Source organism: Mastacembelus armatus, chromosome 3 (genome assembly GCF_900324485.2).
Source record: "Mastacembelus armatus chromosome 3, fMasArm1.2, whole genome shotgun sequence".
Lineage (NCBI taxonomy): Eukaryota > Metazoa > Chordata > Actinopteri > Synbranchiformes > Mastacembelidae > Mastacembelus > Mastacembelus armatus.
The window spans coordinates 14,069,229-14,083,183 of record NC_046635.1 but is presented as its reverse complement, the minus strand read 5'-3'; the positions used below and the strand labels follow the sequence as shown (position 1 = coordinate 14,083,183).

At 41.2% G+C, this 13,955-nt stretch overlaps 1 protein-coding gene across 3 annotated transcripts; it reads left to right on the top strand.

The window, feature by feature from the left end:
• Positions 1-576: 576 nt before the first annotated feature.
• Positions 577-13,524, top strand: qser1 (glutamine and serine rich 1). 3 transcript variants are annotated; one of them, XM_026320458.2, is made up of 13 exons: positions 577-946; positions 2,938-3,047; positions 3,401-3,538; positions 4,088-7,393; positions 9,569-9,867; positions 10,248-10,364; positions 10,600-10,733; positions 10,816-11,003; positions 11,157-11,294; positions 11,408-11,505; positions 11,954-12,100; positions 12,311-12,406; positions 12,529-13,524. In XM_026320458.2, the coding sequence occupies exons 1-13, from the start codon at positions 837-839 to the stop codon at positions 12,667-12,669; spliced, it is 5,022 nt and encodes a 1,673-aa protein (XP_026176243.1). In that variant the 5' UTR covers positions 577-836; the 3' UTR covers positions 12,670-13,524. The 3 variants fall into 3 exon arrangements, with proteins under 3 accessions (XP_026176243.1, XP_026176246.1, XP_026176245.1); XM_026320460.2 differs by having other exon boundaries at positions 581-682; XM_026320461.2 differs by lacking the exon at positions 10,600-10,733 and having other exon boundaries at positions 10,248-10,393.
• The last annotated feature ends 431 nt before the right edge of the window (positions 13,525-13,955 follow it).

The window sequence follows — 13,955 nt, the reverse complement described above, 5'->3', positions numbered from 1 at the left end:
TTATTTTGAAATATATTGTGAATGTTATCACCCATGTTAGATGAAAAATTGTATCTTATTTGAAGTATTTTATTGAAAGAACTATTCACAATGGAATATCACATTAAATGTCAAGTCTATAATTTTCACATTCTTTGGATTTGGAAACTCATTCTTTGAGTTATGGAAAACTAATTAAGTCAATGTAGGTTACTATGTGACCTCCTTTGTAAATACTATGAACTTGGACATTTTCCCTGTAAAATTTGTATTTCTGAATATGAAATTTACTCAATAATATTAAATGATTAGATATGTACAGCTGAGAATTCAAACTGTCACCTTCAATGATGCCAAGTTGTATATGGTTTCAAAAAGGAAAAAAATGCTATAATAAAAGTGTCACAAAGTACGTCTAGAACAAATTTCATGATACTGCAAACAAGAATCATTTAACACTCTACAAGAGCAGAGGCAGACTATACAACAAATGCTGCAGAAAGGTTTGGTATCTATCTACGTGACCCCAGGAACCATGCAGGTGGGCTACATGCTGAGCCTTTCGAGAACTAAGGAAAACTAAAAAAAACTTCCAGCCAAAATCTGCGGTGCATCCTGGGAAATCAACTTACATGGGTACGTGAAACCATGCAGGACTTGCACGGCTCTACATGACGGGAGATGAACAGAAATTGACGAAAAGGTACGCATTTATCCAGACTATAGCCGCTTCGGGGCGGTTTTTTCTGGACGGCTCTGTCCGAACTGCCTTGACTGATCGGGGTTCGGACCCGGGTTGCTACGATGTGTGTCCGATACTCCTCCAAGCTCCATCGTGGAAGTGAATCTTTCACCGGATGATGGACAGGAACTACCCGACCTCCAGTTTTGCGGACGCGCTGGCTTCACCAGCCCAGACCGTAGCTTCTTGGGCCTATGACCGGAGTACATCTAGTATCAAGCCAAGGTAAACGATGAAGGAGAGGGCGGGTCATTTTTCGAAGGAAATTTCGGTGATAGAGGGCCTACCTCTGCTCTTGCCTGATGAAAAGTGGCCCTTTTTGTCAGGGTCACTTGAAGAATTGGAGGAAATGGGGAAATTGTTTGGAGCTGAAGAGGCTTTGCGTTAGTTAGTGGCTTCTTAGCCGTTTGTTGCTGTCTCCCAGCTTGCTAGTTTTCGCTAGCACACCGTTTCCTCAGCATGGCTATGGACAGAGTTAGTACAGACTACAGAGAAGAGTTGTTTAAAAACTAATAAGTTTATTAGCTAGCCAGCGAAAACTGATTTTATTAGACTGTTTTTGAACCCACCGGTGCTCACCAAAGCTAAACCATAGAGATAACTAGCTACTAATGCTAGCTACCTAGTTACAGCACTTCAATTAGTTAAAAGCTATTTGTGCTCAGTTAAGAGGCGACGCCTCTGCCAATTTGTGCATTATTGTAGTTAAGAGACTTAGTTGTATAACTTAATTTATATTCTATGTAACGGAGCGCCAAAAACCTACCAGAGTACTGAACAGACTAACTAGGACAAGCTCAAGACTCTTATGTTCTAACTTTACTAAGTATTGTAGTATAATGTAAAGTGATCTTGATGCAAAATTCTAGCATTTGAAACAGGAAAGTACGATCGTTTTCACAGACACCACAACTGGAGCACATATGAAACCTGTCATCCTTAAATTTCTTTGCAGCTGTGAAGTCCTTTCAGATAATTTACACAAACACTTCTAAAAGAGATAAAACAATATGATCCAATAAACTAGACTACAACGATTACTCGATCAGTTAAATTCCTATAATGACAATTCATAAAAAAATTAAAAAAAACACAGATGTGCTGATTACAGACTCAGAAAGGCAAGGTTTACCTCTGTTTTTCTTATGTCATGACCCAAATACCACAGGTTTGTGGGTGCCGATTGGACTAAATAGTCACTGATAGGGTATTAACTATTATTTCAACAGTTGGTCTATCTAAAAGGTGACTATATAACTCCATATGGAGTGAAAATATCACTTGCAGTCTTACTTCACTTGTCATCTGAGATACTTCCTCACCACCTTCACATGATGAGGAACCTGCATATACAGTATGTGTTGCTGTCTACAAGCACTATTATCAGATAGAAAGAATTGGACAATAATGGGACAAGAGATTAGGCAATCCATTTAAAAAGGGACAGTTTGAATCAGGCTTGCTGCAACTGATTAACTTTGATTTTATTTCTTTCTTATGAATTTTGTCTCTTGTCTCTCTATTTTGAATAAAGTCATCTGCAAATAACACAAGTAAGCATCATAGACAACCTAACAAACCATAGCCAAAGCTTTGCTGACATTAGGCAACCTATTATTGCCACTGGATTGCATTTGGATTCTGGGTAAAACTGATTTTTTTTCAGTGAGCAACAGGCTTTATATACTAAAATCCTGCTCCAAAAAGTATCATTCATATATATACATGCAAGGTTTGGGTTGAATCATGTCATTACCAGAATTTAATTTTGTCAAAGTATTTGTCATAAAGTTAATGTTGTATTTTATTTAATTATGGTAAATGGTCTTATACTTGTATAGTGCTTTTCTACATTCAAGTGTACTCAAAGTGCTTTTACACTATTTGTCAATACACACACACGAATGGAACAGCCACCGGGAGAAACTTGGGGTTCAGTGTCTTGCCCAAGGACACTTCAGCCTGTGGACCAGGGAAGCCAAGGATCAAACCACCAACCCTCTTGTGCATGGTCAACCTGCTCTACCCCCTGAGCCACAGCCACCCCAAATACGATGACGCTACTGACTTTGTCACCTAGTAGATAGTCCATATTTAGTCAAATGAATAGCGCAAAACATGCTTGTTGTGTAATTTACTTGGATCACATAATGTTTCGTACACTGCTGCTGCTTTGAAAGATGAGCTCTGATGCATTTGTTTGTGTTGTTATACAGTCCCAGCTATGGTGCAGCACACCTTGACACAGAGCTCCTTCAGCGGCAAAGCTACACTTCCACCCACCAGCTTCCCACCTACACTACGGCACACCTTCCTGCTGCAGCAGGTTAGTTACTGATGCTTATAAGATTTGTTTTTAAGGTACCCATTTAGCCAAAGAAGAAGAGTCCTTACACCTTTTGCTTTTGGCAAAGCATGCACATATTTTGGGTATGATGCACTGCGGCTTATGCCAACTACCCAAAATATTAGAGGTGACTTTAATTGTTCTCAAAATACACTGAATTTTATTAGAAAACCCATGATGTTATCATGTTACTGTTACCCAGTATGATCAAAAGCATATATTTTTATATTATTCAAACCAACACAAATAAAATGAAAACTTTCTCCATGAGTAGGGTTGTGTTTACAAAAGCTTGTTTGTTTTTATGCTCATCTCCCTCCTTTGAATCTCAGGAACACTTGACACAAGCTGTAATACTTCTGAGACCTCAATCATGAGCTTCCTGTCAGCCATAGAGTCTAGAAGCCTTCAGGCTGGTCCTGTTAGTGCCTCACTGATTCCTCCTTTTAGACACCCATCGTGGCCTGCTGGTGAGAATACAGTATTCTAATTATTTTAATTAAAAGCAATTTAACATAAGTATATGAACATAATTTGTGTGAAATAGTAGTACAGTGGTTAGTATTACTACTTCACAGCAAGAATGTTCAGATTTACAACCTGCCAGGCATCTGGAGTCTTGCATGTTTCTCCCCATGACCAGTCCAACACAGGGCCACATATAGACACACAACCACACGGGCAATTTAGAATCACCAATCAACCTAACGTGCATGTTTTTGGACTGTGGGAGGAAACCCACGCAAGCACCGGGAGAACATGCAAACTCCACACAGAAAGGCCAGGTTGCAAACCCAGGACCTTCTTGCTCTGAGGCAACAGTGCTAACCACTCATGCTGCCCATGGATGAACATGACTTAATAATATGATGTGATTATGCATTTTAAACCTTTTGATTTGTAACAGGTTTTATCTTTTGTGTAATACAGGTTTTATTTAATATGCTACATTTTTTCTATATCATATCCTTCCATTTTGCCTTTCCTGTGCTTCATATTGTATATTCTCTGCCATGCAGGAACAAACTCCTCCACCACTGAGCTGTATTTGACTGGTGCCCTGCCTTCTACTGCCACTTTCCCCTCTCCTGCTGCTCTGTCATCCTATCAGCATACTGGTGCTTACCCTTCCAGGAGTTATGCTACCAACTCCTCCCTGGCTCTCCAGGATCCTGTCTTCAGCACTTCCACCAATGGCCTGTTTTCTCACCATGACCCCCTCCTACATCTCAAATCAAGCCAGACTGTTCTTCCCACTGCCCTGGCCTTCAATCATCTCTCTGCACCTGCTTTGGGCTCTCCTTTGCCTATCCAGTCCTCCACGTACCGCTCAGCACAGGAGTCAGCACCACACCTCCTGCAACCCCAGTTCAGCCTGCTACCTTCTGCCCTGCCTGCTCCTCATGGTGCCCCACAACCCTATGGAGCTACAGTTTTCTCAGGCTCTATTGAAAGAGCTCTTCAGCGTGAATGTAGTGTTATCAAACACCACCAGAGGCCTTCTAGCAGCAACACAGCCTCAGAGCAGTTGCCTAGTTCTGAGCACTCCTTACAGGGGTACTTTGTGTCTGGCAGTGAAACAGATGTTTCCTACCAGCAGGACCCATCCCATCACACCCCAGTTTCCTGCAGCCCTTCCACAGAAGCAGATTCCTCTCAAGGGGTCAATGGTGCACCACAGTCCAAAGCACACTCAGTAACTCAAGCTTATTCATCTACTTCAGTGCCAAAGGCTAAAGACTGCTCTTCCAAACTAGCTCCATGCTCTTCTGGAGATGAAGAAAGTCACAGCCACTCACAGAACCAAACAGAAAGATCTCCTGAGCATTATCCTTCCCCAGGACAGAGCTCAGTGATTGCTAGCCAGCAGTCAGTCCAGCTGCCAAGCTTGTTGTCTAGCAGTCTGTCACAAAGCTATATCACCCCCCACACACAGTCACAGCCCTCCAGTTCCACCTCAGACAAACTGTCCTCCCTTTATAAAACTTTGCCTTCCCTCTCTGGCCAATCTGTTAATGTGCCATCTGTTAGTCAGACTCTTGATTACTCCTCCAGTCCTGGGCTGAGCCAGGAGCAGGAGGTTCAGTATGGAGCCCCAGTCCAGGGCTTATGTCAGGGGTGTCTCTCAGAGAGTTACTCTACATCCCACTCTCAGGGTGCTGCAATTGTGACTTATACATCTCAGTCGCAAGGGCAAGCTTTGGTGACTCAGTCTCAGAGTTTTGCCACGGGACAATCCCTTAACCAGTCCCTTAACTCCTCTTACCCACTCACATGTGTGCAAAGTCTGCCCACATCAAACTCTACACAGGACTACACAAACACTCTGTCCCAGCAACAGACACAACTCCATAAATACATTTTGTCTGCATCTTTGCCTACCTACCATTCAACTGCTCAATCCTTACAGAATAACATAAGAGCTTCAGTACAGGATATAAAACCAACATATGACAAACAAAAACTTGATGAACTTCCTATTCAGGACCTAGAGGCTTTCCAGCATTCATCCCTGGAGGCCTCTGCGACTGTTGACAATCTGGCTCCTCACAACAATGTTATCTATGTTGTTTCAAAAATAGATGATCATCACAAAACACAAAGTGTTATCCGAAGCAATTCCCGTTCTGATGACCAGCTCATTGGACTAGATCATCCAAACACAGTACAGGTAAAGGACGAAAGGATGGGATGTCTGAGCCAACAGCACATTCATCTAAACGGTGCCAATGGTCAAGAAACTGCCAACACAAAAACTACAAACTCCAGTATTGTATCTTCACATATTCCCTTAAGCTCAGGGCAGCTCAAAGAGCACCCTCTCCACCTCAAATCCCCTGAGCCACATCAGCAAAACCATCAGAGTCATAATCAGTCTAAGAGCCAGACCCCAGCAGCCCACACCCAATTTATCACTGTCCCCAGTACTCAGGTACTTCTTGAACCCAACCAGATGATTCTACTCCAGCAGCCCATTGTCCACCATGATCAGAACCCTTCAAAGGTGGTATCAGTGCAAGGTATCCAGCCAGCTCAAGGTTTGGGTTCTGTTCATGTCCAGTATCTTCAGATGGACCAAGAACTGCTTGGTCCCACTGTTGATGAATCTCAGAGTCAGCAGGAAACAGTAGTGTCTGAACAGAGCTCAGGATGCCCTGATTCCTCTAAACACAACTACAGCCAGTCAGCAAATCAGCAGCCAAATGATGCCAAGAACCACTTTACTCTAAACTCCATTTGCTTCCCTGACTCTCTGCTACTTGCAGATGACAGAAATATTTTGTCAAATGTTGATGACATCTTGGCTGCCACAGTGGCTGCCTGTGGTGTCGCACCACAAGACTTTGTTAAAGCTACATCCTCCTCTGAGTCTGACATGGCAGTGATAGCAAGCCCCATTGATTCTAAAGGTCACTTCCACACTGTAGATATAAGGGACATGTCACCTAATTTCTCCTCAGCACAGCAGCCAGTCATTGCCAACACTAACTCCCACACCATGACCATAACACTAAGTGGAGCTCAGATAACCACAGACTGTCAGGATCTGTCTGTTCACCACAGCAGTTCTAAGCTTGATACACATGGAGATGGACAGAGCTCTGAAAGTAATGGTCACATAACTGGGCAAATGTATGATCCCCCAGGTCTCCAGAACAGAGTGAAAGGAAATGCAAAGTGTATTAAAACAGAGGATGGCCTAATGGAGTGCCCTGGCAATGAAGACATTCCCAAAAAGAAGGCTCGCTCCAAGTCCTTGACCAAACCCGGTGGTCTTGAGGACAGCAGTGGACAGATCAGGGTGGCCAAGCGCAGTGGGCAGACAAAGAGACAAAACTCCAGGGGTAGTGATGTTAGCTCACCATCAGCCTCACAGAGTACATTTGATGGTTGTCTACAGCAGGAGAGAATCAGGCAGAAAATCCGTGAGGTGGAAGAAAAACAGCCAGAGGTCAAAACTGGATTTATTGGTTCCTTCTTAGACTTCATCAAATCTGGCCCCAAGCAGCAGTACTCTCCAAGTCCTACACGAACTATCAGCCGCCCCAAAAAGCCCTGCACCTCATCCAAACCACCACCATGTATTTTGCCTACTTTGCCTCCGAAACTGCAAACTCTGCCAGGATCCTTGATTCCCCAAGCGAGTCGGGGAACAAGTTCTCAGCAGAAACGTCTGGATGAAGAGCTACAAAAGAACTTGGAGACGCTGCCATCCTTCAGCTCAGATGAAGAGGAGAACACCGGGAAGAACCAGGCCCTGAGGAACAGCATCAGTTCAGCTCTCTCAGCCCTGGATGAATCTTCAGACCGGAAGACAAGGCCAGGTAAAAACTCCCTTTTTAAACTTGTCATAAGAAGTCTGTATAGCCCTTGCCACATATGATCTCTGTACTGTGCCTGCAGAATTGGGCCCAAAGTTTTTCCGGAGTTGCCCTTTGACAAATGTGGCATACACTAGGAGATACTGCAGGTCAGATGTGCTTTCTCATACTTCAAATAGTCTGTTTGGTCTCTGCGAAGGCTGGCAACTGGGTAGAGCACACAGGAGGCATTACATGATGCTGTAAGTACAGAGCAGAAGTAGCCGAGTTATTTGGTCAGAAACGATCAGGTTTCCCACATCCCTTTAATTTGTTCAACGATTTCAGCATCAGCCTTTAACAACAGAAGTTTGTGAATCTTGTCATCTCTCCAGTTAGACATTTTCACTGGCATCTTCTCTCAAGGTAATTATTATTCTTCCCCCTTTGTAGTTTGTGTTTCCAGTTTCGCACCAGTCACATGATAGGACCATCATCAAACCACCCACTAGTGTACTGCTGACTATACACTGCTATTTTCTTACATGTGCTTGGACTTGATACAGACTTTGTACTACGGACCAGGAAGGGTAGAGTCCGCTGAAAGTCCAGGGTAAAAAAAACTCACCAGCAAGTGACAATGGATGTCAAGGAGACCTTATTGTTCTCACGTACAACTCACCCATGTACAGTCTAGATCAGGGGTCTGCAAACTTTATTGTCAAAAGAGCCATTTTGCCCCCCTCTCCCTAAATAAAAGTCATCGGGAGCCGTGAAACATGTTTGATCCTTAAAATGAAGATACAATGCAAGCTTATTAAATTGTATATATAGTTATACTGTATATACAAAAAATTACCTATGCTGCATTTATGAAATCATAGAACTGTAATCAAAATTATTGACATTTTATTGTTATTTATTCATTATAACAAAGAAGAATCCCCAAACTCTTATGAAGAGGGGAAAAAAATAAACTGACACACAGTTCAGAAATCACTCTTTTTCACTCCTCTCCAGCTGGGTACTTTTCAGCAAATCCTGTGTGCTTGTTCTGGAGATGTCTTTCGACATTACGTTTTTTGTTGTTTGCTAATTTCTCACCACATATCAAGCGCACAGGTAAGCTAGCATCATTGGCAGTGAAAGCAAGTAAATCTGTTTCTCTTTTTGGATTTATCCATTATTAGCTTACCAAGGGCAGGTGCTGAACAGTCTTTATCCGCCTGCAGAGAAAGGCGGCACGCAGTTGACATCACATGATCAATGGCACATATTTTATTTGACAAAATATTAAAACATGAACTCCGGTCTGAACTCCAAAATAACAGAAAGATTGCCTACTGTGCATAAAAAACAACATAAGAATAATTTATGCGCAGGGAGCCTCAGTGGAGGTGCGAAAGAGCCGTGGGTTGCTGACCCTTGGTCTATATCATTTCTAGGTGTTAGTGCATGTCTGAAAAGAGCTAACATTGCCATAGTGTCAGTTTAAAATTGTAAATATTGCCTATTGTCTAAGTACAAGCAGGCATACAGAAACTTTTCTAAAGTTAGCAAAACATTGATTTAATACATAAACTGATTATAAAATAGGTAAAAAGGGCTAGGAAGTTGACCAGGCCTTCAGCACCAGTTTTTGGTATATTTTCAGTCAGTACCGAAGCAGTATTGAACAGTATAACTCAACCTCAAAACAAATGCAGAGGAATAATGTTTATATAGATTATATACCTTGATACCTTGATTAGAAATGGCACATAAAGCCCCATAAACACTGTGTGTACAGCTCAATAGACACTGAAGTGAAAGAAAATTGTTGAACTGTGACTAACTTGTTACTCCTTCAGCACTAACTTATTTACATGCTGTCTCTCCTATCTTTGCTGGGATTATTTATGTAATAATCCCATGCAGATGTGTAAAACACAGTCAGTAGTATGGTCTTTCTTGTTTTTTGTTTTGTTTTTTTTTTTTATTTTTGTCATACTTAAAAGCAGTGATACTGGTTCAAGTTATTTTTTGTGGGGAATATGCTCTGGCATCCACTATTTGAACTAGAACAGTTTTCTTCTCTTTGGTTAATACTAAAACATATCTCTTGATTTGTTGTATAAATAAAAAGTCTTAATTGTTGTCTTCATGTTTCTTTTTATAAATGTTTCTATTCAACACAATACATTTACAACTCTTTTTCAGGTAACCAAATCCCTGGTTCGATTATGAAGCCAGACCAAGTTCCAACCATGTCACAGACTGAGACTTGTTTGCTGCAGGTAACCTCTCCTATGCCAGCAACCAACGCTGTCTCAGGGGGGGCTGTGTTTGTGGCCAAAAAGGATTCCAAAGACACTCCTCAAGGGCAGTTGGCTGTTCAGTTGATAAGTGTGGCCATCGAAGGACTGACTGATGAGGAACTGTCGGACAGTGGAGGAGAGGGAATGTACCGGGAGAGAGACGAATTTGTTGTCAGGAATGAGGATATTGAAAACTTGAAGGTACAGCCTGGAAAAACATTGATGGAAATCAGTGCTTGTTAACATGGGTGTTCAAGAGAATTTATCTTGAATGGTCAGAGTACACAGAGATGAGGAATTTTCTAAGGAATATGGAATTTTCTATTAAATGTTGGATATAATATGCCTGGTCTGCAGTATATTGATATATAGCTGTCATTCAAGGTGTCATTTGATAAAACTAATAACAAAGCTGCTTTCATACACACATCGCTTTTCCTGTAATACATAAGGTGCCCAATCCAAAATTGTGTAATTATGTAAAGATACCAATATCAGGTCTTGTGTACACTCAAAGCTGAGCATTCACTGATTCGATTTCTTATAATTATATTCTGTGTTATGTGCATGTATATGTCCAGGTGACAATGAGAACAGGGAGTGAACCTCCAGCCATCTGGAAGGTCCAGAAGGCTCTGCTGCAGAAATTTGTGCCTGAGTTGAGAGATGGAAAGAGGGTTTTCTCAGCCACCAACAGTGTAATTGAAAGCAGACACACCCATGCAGGGTATACATGTGTGACTATTTGATCAATGTTAATTGTGCAGCCAGTAATGCTTCTGTCTGTGTGTGTGTGTGTGTGTGTGTGTGTGTGTGTGTGTGTGTGTGTGTGTGTGTGTGTGTGTGTGTGTGTGTGTGTGTGTGTGTGTGTGTGTGTGTGTGTGTGTGTGTGTGTGTGGCTGTCTGTCTGCCTGCCTGCCTGCCTGTGTCTAGTATCTTGGATACTTTGGTGATGCCAAAACCATGTACCAGAGGGTGTATGTGAAGTTCTTGGACACAGTTAACAAAAGGGAGTATGTACGAGTTTGTAGTCGGAAGCCACGTTGCAAGCCTATGAACTCGCTAAGGTATGCTAATAGTAGGTGATGTAGGTGCATTATTTTTAGAACATGTTTCCTCAGTTGTGTAACTCTTGATTATTGTACCCAGGGGTGTTCAGGTGAAGACTTTACTGGGTTTGACAGCCACCTCTTCCTCTGTGTGCCAGAGCCAAAAGCCCCGTCCCAAACAACTTAAAGCAAAGGCAGAGCCCCCACCTAAGAAGAGAAGGAAATGGAAGGAGGAGTTTTCGCTCACTGCTTCAGGGTCATCTGCTGAAGACTGTGGTGAAGATGATGGTGAAAAATTATTCTGACCCTTAATTCTAGTTTAGATATGAAGTAAATTGTTGTGGTCTAAATCTCTTCCCACTGTCTCTCTCTGCCTCTTGATGTGGCCTACATCTTTGATCTCTCACTCTCTCTCTCTCTCACACACACACACAAACTCAGAGTTAAACCCGCCAGTACCATTTGCTTCACGGTTCCTCAACACACGTACCATGAAAGAGACATTTAAGAGCTTTGTGGAGTTGCTTATCAGCATTGCCTTAGATGAAGATGTGATGACAGCACTTGAGAAGGCAAACGGTGAGTGGACTTAATGTTTGGACGTTGAGCTATAATTCTTTTAGAAAGTTAGAATGACCTATGGGGTGATGTGTTAACTAGTCATTTTCAGCTTTTTCTGACTACTCTTTCAGATGAGCTGCTGTTGCCACATATGAGAAGAATGGATGGGATGATCACTGACAACAGGAAACGCCTACTTCATAAGCTGCACATAGGTCAGGTCCTTAAGGTAGGTATATCCTGGGAACTGCATGTTAATGCATCTTTGAAATTTCTGGAGAAGAGAGTGGAAGTGGAGTGAGAGGAGGAGAGATGGTGATTATGTTGTAAATCACACACTTGACACATATTCTGCATCAGTCACTTCTTCCTCTACGTCTCTTTTATTCATTAACTGCATTCGGAAAATAGAAGTAGAAATGCTTCCATCCCACACACATTTTGCTTTGTCTATCATTACAAAGAGAACAAATTGTAAATAAAAAAAGGCAATGCTATTGGGTAAACTAAGGTAAGTACCATTTCAATATGTGGCACTACATTTTTATTTGGTTTCTGCAAATTTTTATTTGGTTTCCACTAAAAGGATTAACAGACAAGCTTACAAATGTAAACTATGCATCTATTCTAATGACTAGGCTAAAGTACAGGACCTTGACTGAGTTCTTTGTCTTCAGACAGCTTTAGACAGCTTCCCAGAGATCTCAGTGGTGACTGAATTAAAGAAAGATGGGGAAACCCCAGCATTCAAGGTGCGTCTCAGTGGGAAGGCCTACAACAAAAAGACCATGAAGCCCTACAAAATGCCTAACAAAGTGCCACAGGTAAGACTAAATAACATTTTAATCTGTTGTGCATTTAATATCTATCCAGTAGAGGGAGCGGTGCCACCATTTGTGCCTCTCTCTGCTATTGAGTAGCACTGAGGCCACTGTCTCATTCCTGTCAGGCTGTCCTAGGAGTTGAATAAAATTGAAGTTTCCTGTGTAAGTAAGTTTCAGATGTTTTAGATTGTTGCTGTTCTTTATTTTTAGGAGTACACAGTGGACCAGCAGAAAACTCACTGGTTTTCACTGTACCACTCTTTGCAACATTACAAGTACCACACATACCTCATGTGTAAAGAAGAGGTGAGATGTTCTCTTACATGCACACTCTTCAGTAGTGCATTGCAGGTTTTATTTACACATTTAATATTTTATTCTATATGAAACTCATGCAGTCTGTTCTGTTTTTGGTTCTGTCCTTCCAGATTGCGTCTCTGCGGGTGCAAGCGGGAGATCTGGGGCAGGAGGAGACTGTGCAGAAGTGTCTGCAGAATGGAGCTTGGGTAGAGGGGCTCTTTGATCGCTTTGGAGAGCTTATTAATCAGGTGCAGCAGGCCTGCCGATGAGCCATCCCTGACGGGGTTGGTTTTAAAACCAACCCCTAAAAATAAGTTTCCAGCTCAAAATACCAGCAGAGAAGGATGATGTGTGTCTCTACAAGCCACAGAAAGTTGTGAATCAGCAACCTGTCAGGTGACTTGCCTGAAAGACATACAGGAGCCTGTGGCAGAAGTAGCAGAAGATCAGCATTGGGACAGCAGTAAAGTTTATAGTCTACGTAACTGCATCCCCACAGAAAGCAGTACCTTGATCAACAAAAGACAGGTACTTTGTTTTTGAGAGCATTTTGGAAGACACACAGTGCTTCTCCTAGTCTTTGTAGTATTTTGTAGTTACAAGCCTACTTTTATGGGATCTTTCTAGATTTTTGTTGTTCTTTTTGGTTTGTAGCTAAATAACCACATCATAACCAGTGAGTACACACTGGATAGAAAGCAATCAATATAGGAACTAGAGCACAGTAAATAAAAATGCAGAATTCTGATTACCTACAGTTATAACAAGCCTTCATCAATCATGTCATAAGTAGGTTCACATACAGAGTTGATTTATTGTAAAGAAAAAAAACTATATATTATATATAACCCTAGTTATATAATGTTTATAAAACATCCATTTTGTAATGGAGCGCCAACTTATATATAATGTACATTTTGTATAAAAGAGGTGGTAGTATTTCTCTCAATGAGAAAATGTAGTGATTATATATCTATGTTGTGGTTTAATCTTTCTGCTTCAAACACCACTTTGCTTATAAGAGACTGCAGTTGCAGTACTGCTTTTTATGAATTTTGTTAAAACGGATATTACAGTGAATTATCTGAGTAAAATGAAATAAAAGTTGTCTTTATACTCCTTTACAGACATAACCCACATTTTATTACAAATATATATATATATATATATATATATTTTCTCTCTTTTCACAAAGTAAATATGTTCTCTTGATCACAGTTTCTGACACTTTTTCATTGTTTTTTATTTTCATGGTTTTTCCAAAACAAACACTTTATAATTCGATTACCAGCTGTATGCTATCAGAAACAGCCTTGTTCTTTAAAGATACACTTTGTAAATAAAGTGCTGCATGTGTTAGATATCTGTTTTGGTATATTTTGTCTGAGCATTACAGTCAGGCACTAATGCAGTAGTTCTGTAAAATGCAACATTCATTCTGAATCAGTGACTTAAGGGTGAGTCTTGTTTGCTGTTCAAAAGAAGTTCCACAGATTTGATGAAAAGAAGATATATTCTCAATGAATTTACATAGTGATATTCATGTATCTATTTT

Excerpts from the sequence above, each read along its gene's own strand:
- qser1 (XM_026320458.2), top strand. The coding sequence starts at position 837 with ATGATGGACAGGAACTACCCGACCTCCAGTTTTGCGGACGCGCTGGCT. Across the intron at positions 10,734-10,815 it reads AAGCCTATGAACTCGCTAAG|GGGTGTTCAGGTGAAGACTT; the intron begins GTATGCTAATAG and ends TATTGTACCCAG. Across the intron at positions 11,004-11,156 it reads AGACTGTGGTGAAGATGATG|AGTTAAACCCGCCAGTACCA; the intron begins GTGAAAAATTAT and ends ACACAAACTCAG.